Source organism: Scophthalmus maximus, chromosome 4, assembly GCF_022379125.1.
Source record: "Scophthalmus maximus strain ysfricsl-2021 chromosome 4, ASM2237912v1, whole genome shotgun sequence".
NCBI lineage: Eukaryota > Metazoa > Chordata > Actinopteri > Pleuronectiformes > Scophthalmidae > Scophthalmus > Scophthalmus maximus.
In genome coordinates this window covers 27740238-27754771 of record NC_061518.1, presented here as the reverse complement: position 1 = coordinate 27754771, position 14534 = coordinate 27740238, and the positions used below count along the sequence as shown (strand labels likewise).

General features: G+C 42.5%; 1 protein-coding gene across 5 annotated transcripts in view; it reads left to right on the top strand.

Annotated features, from left to right (window-relative positions):
- The first annotated feature begins 9398 nt into the window (after positions 1 to 9398).
- The window catches only part of il16 (interleukin 16), a 45513-nt gene continuing 40377 nt past the window's right edge, over positions 9399 to 14534 (top strand). For all 5 annotated transcript variants that reach the window (XM_047331387.1, XM_047331389.1, XM_047331388.1 and 2 more), the window contains exon 1: positions 9399 to 9551. In XM_047331387.1, the coding sequence (XP_047187343.1) occupies positions 9518 to 9551 (34 nt within the window). In that variant the 5' untranslated portion in view covers positions 9399 to 9517. The remainder of the gene's footprint in view (positions 9552 to 14534) is intronic.

Below are 14534 nucleotides of genomic sequence, written 5' to 3'. Positions count from 1 at the left end.
TCCTTTTCCTTTGACCATGACACCAAGAATGTTATCAGTGGCGAAGCAGGTGGACGGTCGCTGCGTGCGTCATCGAGACGACTGATAATGTCATTTTGACACTGTGTTGGGAGTGAGGTCGGCAAGTTGGAAAAAATCCCCCTCAGGCCTCTGGGAGATTCCCCTGTGCCCAGACGGACCAGGGTCGGCTGTAAGTTAGGACTGATTGTGGATGTTATGATGTATTTTTATTTTATTTTTTAAAGATTGAGGAAGGCTCCAAATTTCTCTCTCTCTCTCTCTCTCACTCATTTGCGTCTTGAGCTGAAAAAAAGTTTGGAATTCACTGCACTTCCGTCTTCACAACTGAACAAAGTTACATTCACCTTGATAAGTTATTTACAAAAGCTAGTTGAACGGTCCAGTGTGTAGCATTCAGGGGCTCAATTGGCAGGAAATGGAATATAATATTCATAATGATGTTTCCGTTATCGTAATCGCCTAGAACTAAGAATCATAGAATCAACCCTTGGTAATTACATTGGAATCAGGTCATCTTCCACTGAGTCATCCGCATTTCTACAGTAGCCCAGAATGGACAAACCAAACACTTGCCCTCGAGGTGTCATTCCCTTTTTTTAACGTTACCTAAAAGTCACTGTAGATTCTCCTACATGATTGGAAGGGGAGGGTTTAAAAAATCTTTAACAGTGTGTTTTAGAACTAGTATAGACAAGGCCTTTGAAATATTTTCACTGTACATAGATGTGTTATATTGCACTCAGTGGAGACATTCAGGTGGCATCTCCCAGCAGGTCGGAACCAAACAGTTGATCTTCAGCCTTGACATCTGCTCTGTTTTACTGAAAACACCCTCTGTTCACATTCAGCCACAGAATGTGGAAACTTGGCTGCCTCTCAAGTCCATTTTTTTTTAATTCCAGGCCCAGCCCTTCTTCGGATCCTACAACAGTTCCAGTCTGACCTTTGACCTCAGCCAAGTTGAGACCCCTCTTTTCCTGTCGGACCTGCCTGCAGGGGAGAGATGGTCGGCTGGATGCCTACACACCCACTCGCTGACCTTTGAGCCACAATGACTGCAAGATTCCTTTTTTGGATTCAGTGTAGCAGCACAGCTTCCTTCTGATGAGCAGACAATACACACATTGTTAGCACAAGCCCACTCACAACACACACACACACACACACACACACACACACACTTCATATCCTGTCCCTACCACACCCTGCTTGCTATTGTCCTCACACACAAACACAAACATTACACTGGGCAGGGCCGCAAGTCCACCTCTACTGCAGTCACTGTTTTGATCAGGAATACTGTGGGATAGTGTGCGAGAAGATTGGGTGTGTGATTTCCAACTGATGTGAGCACAGTTCACATATCCTGTTCCTACCAGGAGGAGAGGAGGAGGGTTATTTTTGATTCTTACTTCCTCTTGTCTTAGAGCCAGGTGGAGGGTGGGTGATATCACAGCCATCAGAGTGTGGAAACAAGATAGCACTGAGCTTGATGAAAGCCTGCAGCCCCGACGGCTTTTTCTTTCTTGCTGCTTAAATAACTTTTGTGAAAGAACAAGGGTCAGAGTCCAGGGCAGGGGTGTCTTCGAGAGTCAAACCCCTTTATACAAGTCACAGAAACCTCTATTGCGATGGCTGGAACTGCTCATATTTTGGCAAGGTGTCTGATGTCAGATGATAGAGATGATGATGGTGATGATGATGATGATGAACGCCACTCACAGCTGTTTTGAGAGGGCAGCTCTGCTTGCTCTGTGTGAAAGTCACTGCATTCCACTGACGTACAGTTTTTAACATACAATATCTGTGAAAAAGGGCCTGCTTCATGTTGATGCACGACAGGCAACAGCCAATTACAGGTGCAAACTCTCAAGACTGCTGCAAAGAGCACACAAAAGAAGGAGGCGCCACACACCATGGCAACGGCGACAGAGTCGGCATTGGGATCGGTAGGTGAGCAACATCTTGTGGTTTTCAACTTGCTTTCGGAAAAGAGACGTAAAAGAAAGAGGTGGTCCGTTCGTCCTTTGAACGACGACAGACACGTCGGGGTCAGATTCAGTGTCCTGGTCCTCATTCTCCTGAGCACTCATTGCAGGGGCATGAATTATTCTCTGTTTTCACCATTTGTGAATATCTGCCTCATTGTGGGACCGTATGTGCCTGCACAAGCGGACCGGTTCCAGTTTTGCCTCCAGCTTGTCCAATGCGATGGACGCGGCGTGAGCTCCAAGTTACAAAAAGTTGAGAGTTGCGCGACCTCGTGAGACGGCACCCATGCGCCCCCGACGACACGGCGATGAAAGTCTAAATTGCTCACGAGTCACATGACTCAGTCGACCTCACATAGTTCCCGGAAGTTCTTGGCGCGCAATTCAAATCCATTATTCAGAGCAACAGAGCTGCGATTTTTGGTAATTTGTACTCAACAAATGAATCGATTTACAATACAGCAGACCAACATGCCAATGTAGTTACTTTATGTAAATCTAAACATTTATTTGGATATAATCCACTAACGTGCTTTAATGCGCATGTTGATTTGATTCAGATGTGCTGATGAATATACAATCTGATTATTTAAACGTCTTACCTTTCATAAGTGCAACACAGACGGTCCATTGATCCATTCTGCAGCTGCTCTAATGCGCCGCTGCTCACTTCCGGTAACTATTGAGAGGCTCCATGATCCGCCATTGCTGGGAAAAAAACTGGTCCATTGGAGCAAACGGAGTCACTACTCTCTCTTTCAACGGCTCTGAGCAAGATCTACCTTAAAGGAGGAGTGTGTGGGATTTGGTGACATCTAGTGGTGGTGTTGCAAACTGCAACTAACTGAATACCCCCTTCACTTCCAAGCCCTTAAGCAGGGGTGTCAAACTCAAGGCCCGCGGGCCGAATCTGGCATATGTTTGTCTTAAAATAAAATGATATGCTGCTTTACAGCATACAGTGACCATGAACTACATCTCCCACAATGCATGTTGATAATGTGACCCGCGTACTTTATGGAAACAAAAGGGACCAGCGTCAGGTAAACCTAGGGTAGAACCGCATCGAGAGCGGATAGCGGCGGAGAGGGACAAGCACAGCCTAAGTTGGATAGAATTTACTGGGGAAAACGTCCGTGGTAATCAACCGCAGTTTTAATGATGAGTAAAATTTGAAACGGTAAAACTAACGTTTCACATATTTTTTACATTAATGTAAATGCATGTACAATATATATAGACAAGAATAAGTAATATTCAAATGCAGAGATCTATATTTGAAAATATGTTAAGGAGTAGTTTATTTATTTTATACAGTCTTACAGTTACAACCGGCCCACAATGCTGATGTGGCCCGGGGTGAAAATGAGTTTGAGGAACCTATAGTGAGTGTCAGATCACATAGAAAATTAAAGCCACATTGTGTAATTTTTTGGCGGCATCTGGTGGTAGAGTTGCAAACCCCAACCAACTGAACAACCGACAGGCGACACTTCATGGTGGCACTGATTCCTTTTCCAGTTTCCAGCAGCGCTGAAGATTCAGTGCTTTAAGTGGGCGGGAACGCACCGGTACGCAGTACCTCCGCTTCTAGATTTACCAGGACTCTTCCCAGCATACTGGGACTTCTCACAAGCTCCCAGAACCCTTTCTGCTCCTCTCCAAATCTATCAGTTAAACTACATTACCCAGGGCGCACTACGTGACGCCTCTCTCTGCTCTCGCCGGTATTACGTGACGGCTGCTAGTTCGTTGTCACGGAAGTGGAATGTCCCACCAACCCGAAGGTTGGCGGTTCGATCACAGCTTCGATCCCAGCTTCCGCCAGTCCACATGCCGATGTGTCCTTGGGGAAGACACTTAACCCTAGGATCGTCAAGACTAGCTTTTTGTTTACATCTAGAATGTTCTGTATGTGTCAACTTTGCTGATGTGTTTCATTATTCTAAATTAATTTACTGTGTAATGTGATTTCCATATTGAATTTATCACCGCAATCATACAGTAGCTAACTCCTTTTCTGCTTCTATCTCTCTTTCTCTTTCAGCCACTGCCTGTCCAAAAACGTGATAGTTGCGTTGAAATCCAATCCAATTTGAATAAATTCATGTTGTGAAAATTAGCTTTATCTTTGAGTATCTTTAACCACTGTAGAATTTCAGAATGTAGTACTTGATGATTTGCCGATATTGGCCGCCTGATACACATGCCAACAGGTGACTAAGGGCAGTACTGGCACTTATTTTTTTGCCATGCACGAATGTAAATGATTAAATCCGAAGTAGAAGAAGAAGAAGGAGAGTATGAATATGAACCAGAAGTGACGCACGTCATCATGTAAGTTACTGTTGCCTATGAATCGTTTACATCTGATGTCACACGGTGGTAATACACACTGAAACATGCTGATGGAGCCGCAATATTTTTTGTAGTGCATCAGGAAATTGTAGTTTCACCAGGGGCAGATGCACATGAGTAACATCCGCCGCATAATGACCTGTCCTATGAATCCTCCTTTACACCTTTCTCTTGACCTCATGACATTTTCCACTGAGATTAAGGAATAGTAGATAGGAAAGGGCGATAGGAAGGATGATCTGAATCCACCCCAAGTTTTTCTCTGGAGCCAGTGATTGACTGGTCCTTTCTATGGCAACGTGGCAGACTCCATGGAAGAGCACCAGCTCCCCATGTAGAAATAAAGGGACCATTTCAAGCTAGCAAAAACTCAATGATCCTTGTTTCCTTGTGTCATTATGAAAACATTTATGAAAAGTATATTTCATTTCTGCTGATAGATCCTCCCAAATCCTACACATGGGTAATTAAGGCCCTCATTAAATCAGCTGATTTTATTATATCAATTTCTATTAACGGAAACTAGTTGACACCAGTAAGCAAGGGCGTGGCCGTGACCGAAGGAATCAGGGAAGGATTTGATGAGACTGATAAGGCCCAATAAGCAAGTGTGAACACAATACCCAGGCTTCACAGGGTAATGTCAGATCCACTGAAACTAAAGTGACAGGACTTTTTACTACAGGCCATACATTTTTAATCACGTCTCCATTGATCAGTCCCAGAGACCTAACATTACTGTCACTGAGGAGCAGTGTCTCTGTGCCCTATAATAAACTGTTTCAGAACCAGAGTGGACACATGAAAAGTCTGGAACACAGAACACAAACAAAAAAAAAACTATTCCTAAAATAAATTGTGGAAAGTAGATAAAAAAAAGTCAATTTTGATTCTTCAATTTTGATTCTTCTGGCAGACAAACACAACACTGACACATGCGCAGAGATGATGACATGGCGACCAAATGAAAAGCACAGTTACCTTGATTAGAACTGCAGATTTCTCCTGGTTTTAAAAAATGCTGGAAACCTTTGGACATTTTATTGTGTAACAGTCACACATTATACCTTTAGGTGTCTTTATCAAAGAGTGAAAGTAAATCAGAAGATCTTCTCTGAGCCTAAGGCAGATGTACAAAGTAATCACTGCGTTATCTGAAGCCAGAAAGAGGGAGGGGAGTGTATCATTGTGGAAACATAGGCCCAACTCTGCCTCGGTCCTTCGGTGGCACAGGCCACAGATGGAAGGGAAGCATTCCGGAAAGAGACCTGCTCTCGGGCTGTTTACTGAGGATGTTTCTTCCCCCCTCTGAGGTGTGGTCCGTTTCCTCCACACAGTGCCACACAGAAGCTGAGCCCCCTCTACTGGGCTGTTAGATCACCGTGGTCCACGTCATTTCTCCGCCGAGACATCCAAGCATAGAGAGAAACGAGAGACGTGTACTCTCACACCATAACGGCTGACGCGTGGTATGTTTTAAAAAAGTAGAAACTAAACTGCACGTCAGTTGAAGAATCATGTTCATTTCAAATAATAATAATGAGGCGAATAATATTAGTGGTGGTTAATTTTGAAATTGGCACTAAATATAACAGTTAACCAATGTACAGATTAAATAATATGTACGACGATCCTGGTCAGCCCCTGCGCAGCAGAGTTATGAATGAAGTGTAACATGCAGTTTGTATCAATCCATCTAAATGCTCTATATGCTTTATATCATATCATATTTTGTGTGATGATATAAAGCAGATTTGGTGATATATACCCAGCATGAACACAAGATGGCGACAGGGTTTCTTGCCTGTTGGCTTGGGGTAAGTCCAAGAGAATGTCATTTGTCATGACTTCTTCTTCGGGACACTTGATTGGAACAGAGCCGTTGTTAATGTCATCAGCAACACCCGTGCTTTCTGGGTGAAAAGGTCTATAACGACTGAGGCTAGTGTCTGAAGTCATTCACCAACACATACTAACATCGGAAGCTTGATCTGTCAGACATAAAGTTCAAATATTTAGGATCGATAGCCATGACATTAGTGTATAATGATAGTTATGTTTCCATAATTTTCATGAATTGAAACTAAGAATCTGTATATTTTTTTTGTTACCTTAGAATCAGCCTCTTATATCTACATCAGGAGGTCCTTTTCCATGGGGTTCACCGTATTTGTATAGTAGCCCAGAAATCAAACACTGGCTCTAAAGAGAAATTGATGCTTTCCATCTTTCTTTTTTTAACAATACCCGAAGGCCCCCATAGGTTCTCCGCACCCTTGGGGGTGGGTTTGGATATTGTTTGCATTATGCTCCTTCACAGATAGATGCCACTAAATCGTACACACCGAACCTTTAAAGACATCCGAGCAACGTTAAAGTCATCAAAAATTAAAGGTGAAGTTACAGAGAATTTCTTGGCGGGTTGGTTAATGCAGGCTAAATGTGGACAACACAGTGAAAATAGAAAATGTCATTAACATTATCCACATGGAAATGCTTGATAGGCAACGGTAAACTTACATGATGACGTGCGTCCCTTCTGGGTCATATTCATACTCTTCTTCTCCTAAGATTTAATCGTTTATGTTCGTGCATGGCGCGTCATGTCAAATATCGATGCCACCATGAATTGCGGAGCCGTCTATTTCTCCCTTCCTTTTGCATAGGGAAGTGCGGTGTACCCTATGCGAAAGGAGATAGTTAAGGAAGCATTGAAGCACCTTTGCTGTGCATTTAAAGAATTCAAACAGCTCCTATCATGGCCACCGGTGAAATACTTGCTCATTTCAGGATGTAGGAAACTTCCGAAGCAAATTTGACAATTTTAGTTCAGAAGGTAACCAGTAAAAGGTGCATGTCATCATCACTGCAGTAGCGACCCCTAAAGGCTGTCTGAGGTGCCTGCATGGAAAAAGCGAGACGCCACATGGATGAAGGAGAGGCTACAGCCGCTGCATCCTCTGCAGCTTCAGTTGCTTGGAAACAGTTCACGCCACAGTTCAGAGAGGGTCAACGTCTGCCGAGAAGTACAGTAGGATGTGTCAGTGCTCTCTTTTATTAGATATGTCGTTACGTTTTTTATCCATTATTCAAATCCAACTCAATAGGAAGTTTTCTAATATTAGTAGATGTTTGATTGTTGGATTAAAATGTAATCAGTGTTCTGTTATCAGCATACCAACCAGATTTCAAGGCATTTGTATTGCCCAAAATCCACAGGAAAGGAACCACATTTGCATAAGAAAGGCGTCCTGAAGTATGAAGTTCCTCTGAGTCCCATGAATTTGTGCTCTTTGATCAAATTTACCTGAATAATTCGTAAACAGGATATGGTTTCCAAAGTTTTCCAGTAGATGTTTTAAGAGGACTCCATCTTTGGAAAAACCTTCCAGTTGTAACAACAAAATTGCAGACTTTTGTGTCTGCTGGTCTTCTTCATTCCTATATATTTATAGCAATATAAAATTATGTCAAATTTTTGTATTTTCCTAGGTTTTGATCATATATTTAAGGGGGACACAACATGCTAAAAGAAAAGACATTTCCTTAGTATAAACAACCAACCATGACAGCAAAAATTGGAATTCAACCTCACTGGCAAATGTTATTTGTGTTATCAGTTACAACCCATATGTTTAGGGCTGTTTTTGTTCAGGAAAAAAAATTGATTTGATGATGCTTATTTTACATTATGTATTTAAACACAATTTCAGAAAACACACACTGCAAAAATTAATTGTCTTAATGTTAGTGATCAGCTGCGTAGGATAACTACAGTATATACTGTACCTGTAGTGTCTTGTTTCAACAGAGTTTAAGATAGTATGTAAATGTGCAGGATGGGATGTAAATACAGTTTTGATGGTGGTTTGTTTTGAGAAAACTCACAAGAGAGGAAATTCGTGGGATTTCAAAGATGCAGTTTTTAAATTTGGTGTCCAAGCTGCTGTTGCACTGATGGTGTCAAACAAAGTGAACTTAGTTTTAAACAACACGTGACCAACTGGAAACTAAATGGATGGTATGAGTTGGTTTGTCGTCACCACCTCTAAGTATCCCAGTATGGAAATTGTTGTGGTGCAAAGATCCACAACCACAGTGACACAGGCAAGCCACTAGAGGGCGGCACAACAAAGTGCATGTTGGCAAACTCCTCATTCAGAGGATATCGGACTCATTTATGGAGAAACACTTGCATGGGGAATTCTTTTTACAAGTGTGTTTTTGTCGGCCGACCCCCACTAACCACAAGATACAAGGTGTGAGTGTGCGGCATGATGTTGCTGTGTTCTCAGGTTCTATGGAATCACATCATCAAACAACCAAATCATTTTTTTAGTTTTTTTAAGTGGATCTTATTTCCCAGTGCACTGTAAGTGTTCTGCACGACAAATGCTCACCCAGGAGATCCCCACAAATTAGATATGAAATAAAACAAAACGGTGCTATTACACTTCTCCCGCAGCATCGTTTTCGTTTAGAAAAGTTGGTTTGCTCAGAGTTTGAAAATAGCTGATTTAATGTTCCTCCACGTCCGAAAGCACACGCCAAGCCCTCATAAAGCCAGAGGTTCTCTCGGTCCATACGCTCCACCGACATCTACCTCAGGTCCGTATATTTACTGTCCAGAGCAAACAACACTTACCCAAACTAAAACCAGATTCCTGCTAATGCATACGCTCAGATGAGGAGTGTGTGTGTATTTATGTGTAAAAAGGAGTGGACCACAGAGAATCTATTCATGCAGCATACATCATTTACCCACACACACACACACACACACACACACTGAGCCTTGTAAAAGACTACATCCAGTGTGTGATGTAAAGTAGGTGTGAGGTCAGGCCCAGCAAACTGTGGTGTGTTTTCCCCTCCTGGAGCTGGCTCACAGGAAAGGGGCAGTGATTTTAGGGAGCTGTGCCTCACTGAGACACAGCGGTTGTGTTCTCCAGACATGAGGGGGGAGGAAAAGGAGGAGGAGGACGGAGGACGGAGGAGGAGAAGAGGTACAGGCACGTTACCCTGGATCAATCGCAGGGAGAAACCCTTGCTCTGAGTGGTAGTTTTTGACCGGATGCTCTGCCTGGACCTCTGCTTGTCTGTCCTTTGGATCTCCCGCCGGCTTGAGCCTTTTACAGAAGCTGCGAATGCCGGCTAAGAGAGGCAACATGATCGACTACGGTAAGAAGGAATTCCATTGCCAATGCTGAAGGGATGTTTATCGGTGCAAGTCCTTAATTCACCTGTATAATCTAGCCATGTGTCTCCGGGACTGGAAAGACTGTTCAGATTAAATGACGGGAAAGTAAGATAATATGTGTTGTTTCGGATCTGAGTGAGTATTGTGCAACTATGAAAACTAGTTGCAGTGCTGGGAAGTAAATTGATGCACTTGTTGGACGGTGTGTGTGTGCCTGTGTATTCATGAAAACACAAATTACATTACACTGTGTATGTCCATTCCAAAGCGACCTTTCGAGTACAAATAGCCCAGTGAGGCCGGCACGGGACAGACACAGATTCCACTCTACTCCTCCCACAGCCTATCATGAACCCATGAGCCCAGACTGAGACACGACCACATGGCCATATGCCGCCCTCAGTTGTCATTCCGCACTGTGATAACAGAGGGCCAGACCTGCGGAAGCCTCCCGTGAGAGCCCCCCCCCCCCCTCCGGGGCCAAGCCCCAAAATTATCTCAGTGATTGTCCACACTGTGAAAGTGGTGCAGCTGCTCACTTGCGGTGTTGCCCCCTTCATTTCTCGTTCGGCTCTCTTGGCTGTCGTCCGTAAGTCCTGCTCTGTCTCGGAGGCTGGAAAAAGAATTTCCCAGAGAAAACTGCAAAAACAACACGCGCCTTGTTCGGCCGCGAAGCAACCCCGCCCTCTGCTTTCGCCCTGCCTTGCTAATGCTACGGGCAAAAAGCACACACACACACACACACACACACACACACACACACGCACACATACACACACACACACACACACACACACACAGATGCAAACACGTGTACACACACACTGTTTATTCAGCTTCTATCCAAAACACATACTTCAACGTGACCTACACAACACCCCCAACATTTTTCCTCTTCGTCTATGTCTTCATTACGAACAGTGTTACTGCTGTGTGCCATTACATCAATAGAGTAGTGTGTGTGTCAGAGGAAAGTTGGACTCGCTCTTCACCGACACTGACATCACAGGAGGCAGTTAGCATCTTCAAGGCTCTAAAACAAGTGCTTTTTATGAAGCTTTAAATACACGTACTAACCACACACACACACACACGCATATATATAGATACCTGGAAGGCCCCAGGGAAATTTTAAGGCCCAATCCCATTTCACCCCTTGCCCCTACCCCTTAGCCCTACCCCTCGGTTTTGCGCGTTGGGGATGTATTTTCAGCCCCTTCCCGCTGTAACTCCGTTTCAAGGGGAAGGGGAAAGGGGTAGGGGTTAAAAATGAGAAATGGGATTGGGCCCACTTAGTAAAACAGAAGCTGTCCTAGTTGTGCTTGGGTGGACCCCGTGAAAGTCCTTCAGGAATTTGGACCTGGCTAAAACTCGTACCTTTACTTTCATAAATAGACGCAGTAATGTGCTACTGTGTGTACGACGTGACAGCTCCCAAAGGTGAAGCCAAAACACCTCGATCGGCCCACTAGTGGCTGGCTGCAAAATAGGTCATGAACTCCACCCCCTATGAAAATGAGGTGAAGCGGCATGATTGACAGCTGAGATTGACAGCGGAGATTGGTCGAGTGCGTGTATCAGCGGGACCTTGATACCACAGACCCCAAATTACATCACAAGGAGTAGGGAAGAAAATATGTATTTACAGTCTATGGTTACACCTCACAGAGATGAAATGAATTGTATGTTCAACTATTTCAAATTACAATCTTAACTCAGGAACTCGGGCCTGTGGGGACTAGTATTGATCAAAGGCTGCAAAAAAATATTCATTGAAAATTAGTAGGCCTATCACGTTGTTGTTGTTGTTGTTGTTGTTTGAATTCTGAGCATTCTCCTGAGCAATGTTGTCGTGCTGGGTTGCATTATTACAAATGTCACTGTGATTCAGAATAAAATTTGCCTTTTTTTCTGGAACAGGAGCTGGACGTTGAAACAGCTTATTTTTATATAAGTGCTGAATAGCGTACATGTTTATGGGAGAAAAAACATTTTTTTACAGTTGCTTTTAATTGGTTTAGTTGATAGTTGATGTATTTACCAGGGATAGATGCTCACATGAATTTGCAAATATGCTATAAAAGTACATCTCCCAAAATGATAATATTCAATAAAGAGAAACAACATATTTTGACATTGAGTTTAACAAACTTATTTATAGAAAAAAAAGTAGGGTTAGTGTTAGTAAATGTGCAGTGTGCAAGTTCCGTGTCGCAAGCATAGCTACCTTCTCATAGCGTAGCCTCATCAGATGAGCCCTGATCTCTGCCTGCATGGAAACTTCTCCTGAGAATGGATGTTTCCAACGCAGATTAATTTGCTTCAAACCAAATGAAATCATTCCAAACACAAACTACCTCCCCAGTGTTGCTTAATGCCACACTTACCACAACCTACAACATCTATACACCTACACCTTGGGCTCGTTGGCTACTTGGAATTTGGAAATAAAATGGATGTAAGATGCACTCAACTGCAGCTCCAGAGTTCGTCCTCTACATTCAAGGATCAGCGCTGAGAGAGTAAAGAAGTAGTGCTGCAGGTCTGGCCTGGTGTATTCCAAATGTACTTTTGCATTTACTGTACATGTGTATACACGTCTTTCTCATAGGGTTGAGCAGTTGGTGCAGAGACAGAAGCTGAGATTGATTTTCATCCTTACTACTACGAATGTTTTCCCTCTGTGCTGGCAGACATCCAGCTGGAGAGCACATCCATGTATGGGAGGGAGAGATGGGGTCTATGGGGCTTACAGGCCTCTAGCATAGAGATCCATGTCACTATTTCCTGTCTATCTGGCCAACACAACAGCACACTAATGCCTCATAATTGCTAACACACTTGTTGGATCCGAGCCACCGTTTCACTAGAAAGGCAAGTCTTTCCCCCGTACTCTTCTGCCAGAACCTGGGGGTTATGACTTATTGATCGATTGATTTTCTTTATTCAGATGTCAGTTCAATTTGATTTCGATTTCAATTCCGTGACCAGTCACAGTGATAAAAATTAAAAGCATCAGAGGGGCGATAGAGACGAATCAGACAGCATTTTTTTATTCTAATGAATTAATTTAATAGATAGATAGAAATATGTACTTTGTTGATCCAAAACTGTGAAATTCCATCATCATGACATTAATCATGGTGTAATTTATACCATATAATAATAATAATAATACAGTTATGATGACAAATGATTGATTTATCCAAGTAAGCCGTAGTTCATGTCTCTAAACTTGTTGGTTGCGTAAGTACATGAATTAGTTCACTATATAACGGCATTTTGGGACTTCATAATGATGTATATATTATTCTTCGATCTATATAAGCTTCCGGTCGTGTCTATAGTCCTATAGGATACAGAGATACCTCAAACAATCAACATATCATATAATATATGATATGTTGATATGATATGATATTTGGAAATCAAGATATCTGGGAAAAAAACTTCTTCATTTTGTCGACTTTGATCTACCGATCAGCATCAAAAGATTATCTTCTGGCGATATCCTCCCAAGTAATATTCACACCAAGTTTGGTGAAAAGCCATCCAATATGTGGTTGAGTAATTTTGGACAAACAAACACAACACACTTTATTCAAATTCAAGTCTAGTAGCCAGTTCCTTAAATACATCCATGGGTCACTGGTTTGACTGCACTTTTTACAGACACAGTTGCATATTTGTAATGTTGGGACAGAAACAGTATGCCTTAATATTTGATCAGAGAAGGAGCGTGACAACAGAATCAATAACATATCTTATTATGTTTATGAAATTCAGGAATTGACGTACATTCCGCAATGGGGTTTGGTGTAGCGTATTTTTCTTTTCTGATTCAACTGATGAGTAAATGTGGCACATCCTCTATGGTTGGCATCAGAGCTATATGGCACCAAGCTAGACAACAATGTTGCCTGCGTACAAGCAGAAGCCCTTAGTGCCTCGGGGCCCACCATGCATAAAGTATAAAAAACAGTATTTCTTTTTAAATATCACCAGTTGTCTCAATAAAATGAGATCAAAGACTTCAATTGCTGTCAACGTCTTTATGATCCAACCTGACTGAGCCCAATTTGTGCTGTCAACTTTGATATCTGAGCCAAGAACTCAGACGCCAGACCAATTGGTCTTTATTTTATGCAGTAGCCCAAATGCTAATGCAATAGTTCATGCTAAGACAACACTCTGGGCTCCATCTAACACCTGACTGAAAGCAGCACCAAGCACAGCGCAAGTGTGTTTACTAGCTTTAGACTAAAGCAGTTCTCATTTTCCCGTCCCATGTTGTTTTAGTGGCAAATGCACATGTGATGATAGAAATTACCAAAATCGAATAGGACCCAAATCCCAAATCTTCAGTCAGACTGAAACAGAACAGTTGTTTTTGGGATAACAGGAAGTGATAAAGAAAACTGCGGCACAAACGGACTGTGCCAGTTTAAGGTAATTACAGAAAATTGGCCTTCCGGCTAATTCAACTCAGAGATCATTAGTCAACTTCTTTTGTCTGATCAAATTATTTCCTTGTGGCCTGGCACCTGTCCACAGATGGTGGAATGGGAACTATTGTTCAAAACATATATTTTGGAGGAGACGACTCAAATATGTTTGTGATCTAGAAGGTTGTAAATGTTACAGTGCAAGCGCAACACTCACACACAAACAATTGTAACTAATACTTCAGAGTCACAGTTTGCTGTCTTCTAACATGCCGTATCATTTCCTGTAAATAATAATCAGGAGAATGCCACAAAGGTCACAGGTCTCTCGTGTAGAGAGGAAAAACAACAACTGGACCTTGAGACACACCACGTGTGATCAAAGTGTACTGTATCTACAGACATGACAAATCTGTGTGATGTGGTGTGATCTTATGTGGGATATATTCTGTTTTTTAATCTTTCAAAGGCCCATGAGATGATTGATATCAGTTTGATATGGTAAATGTTCCTATTCAC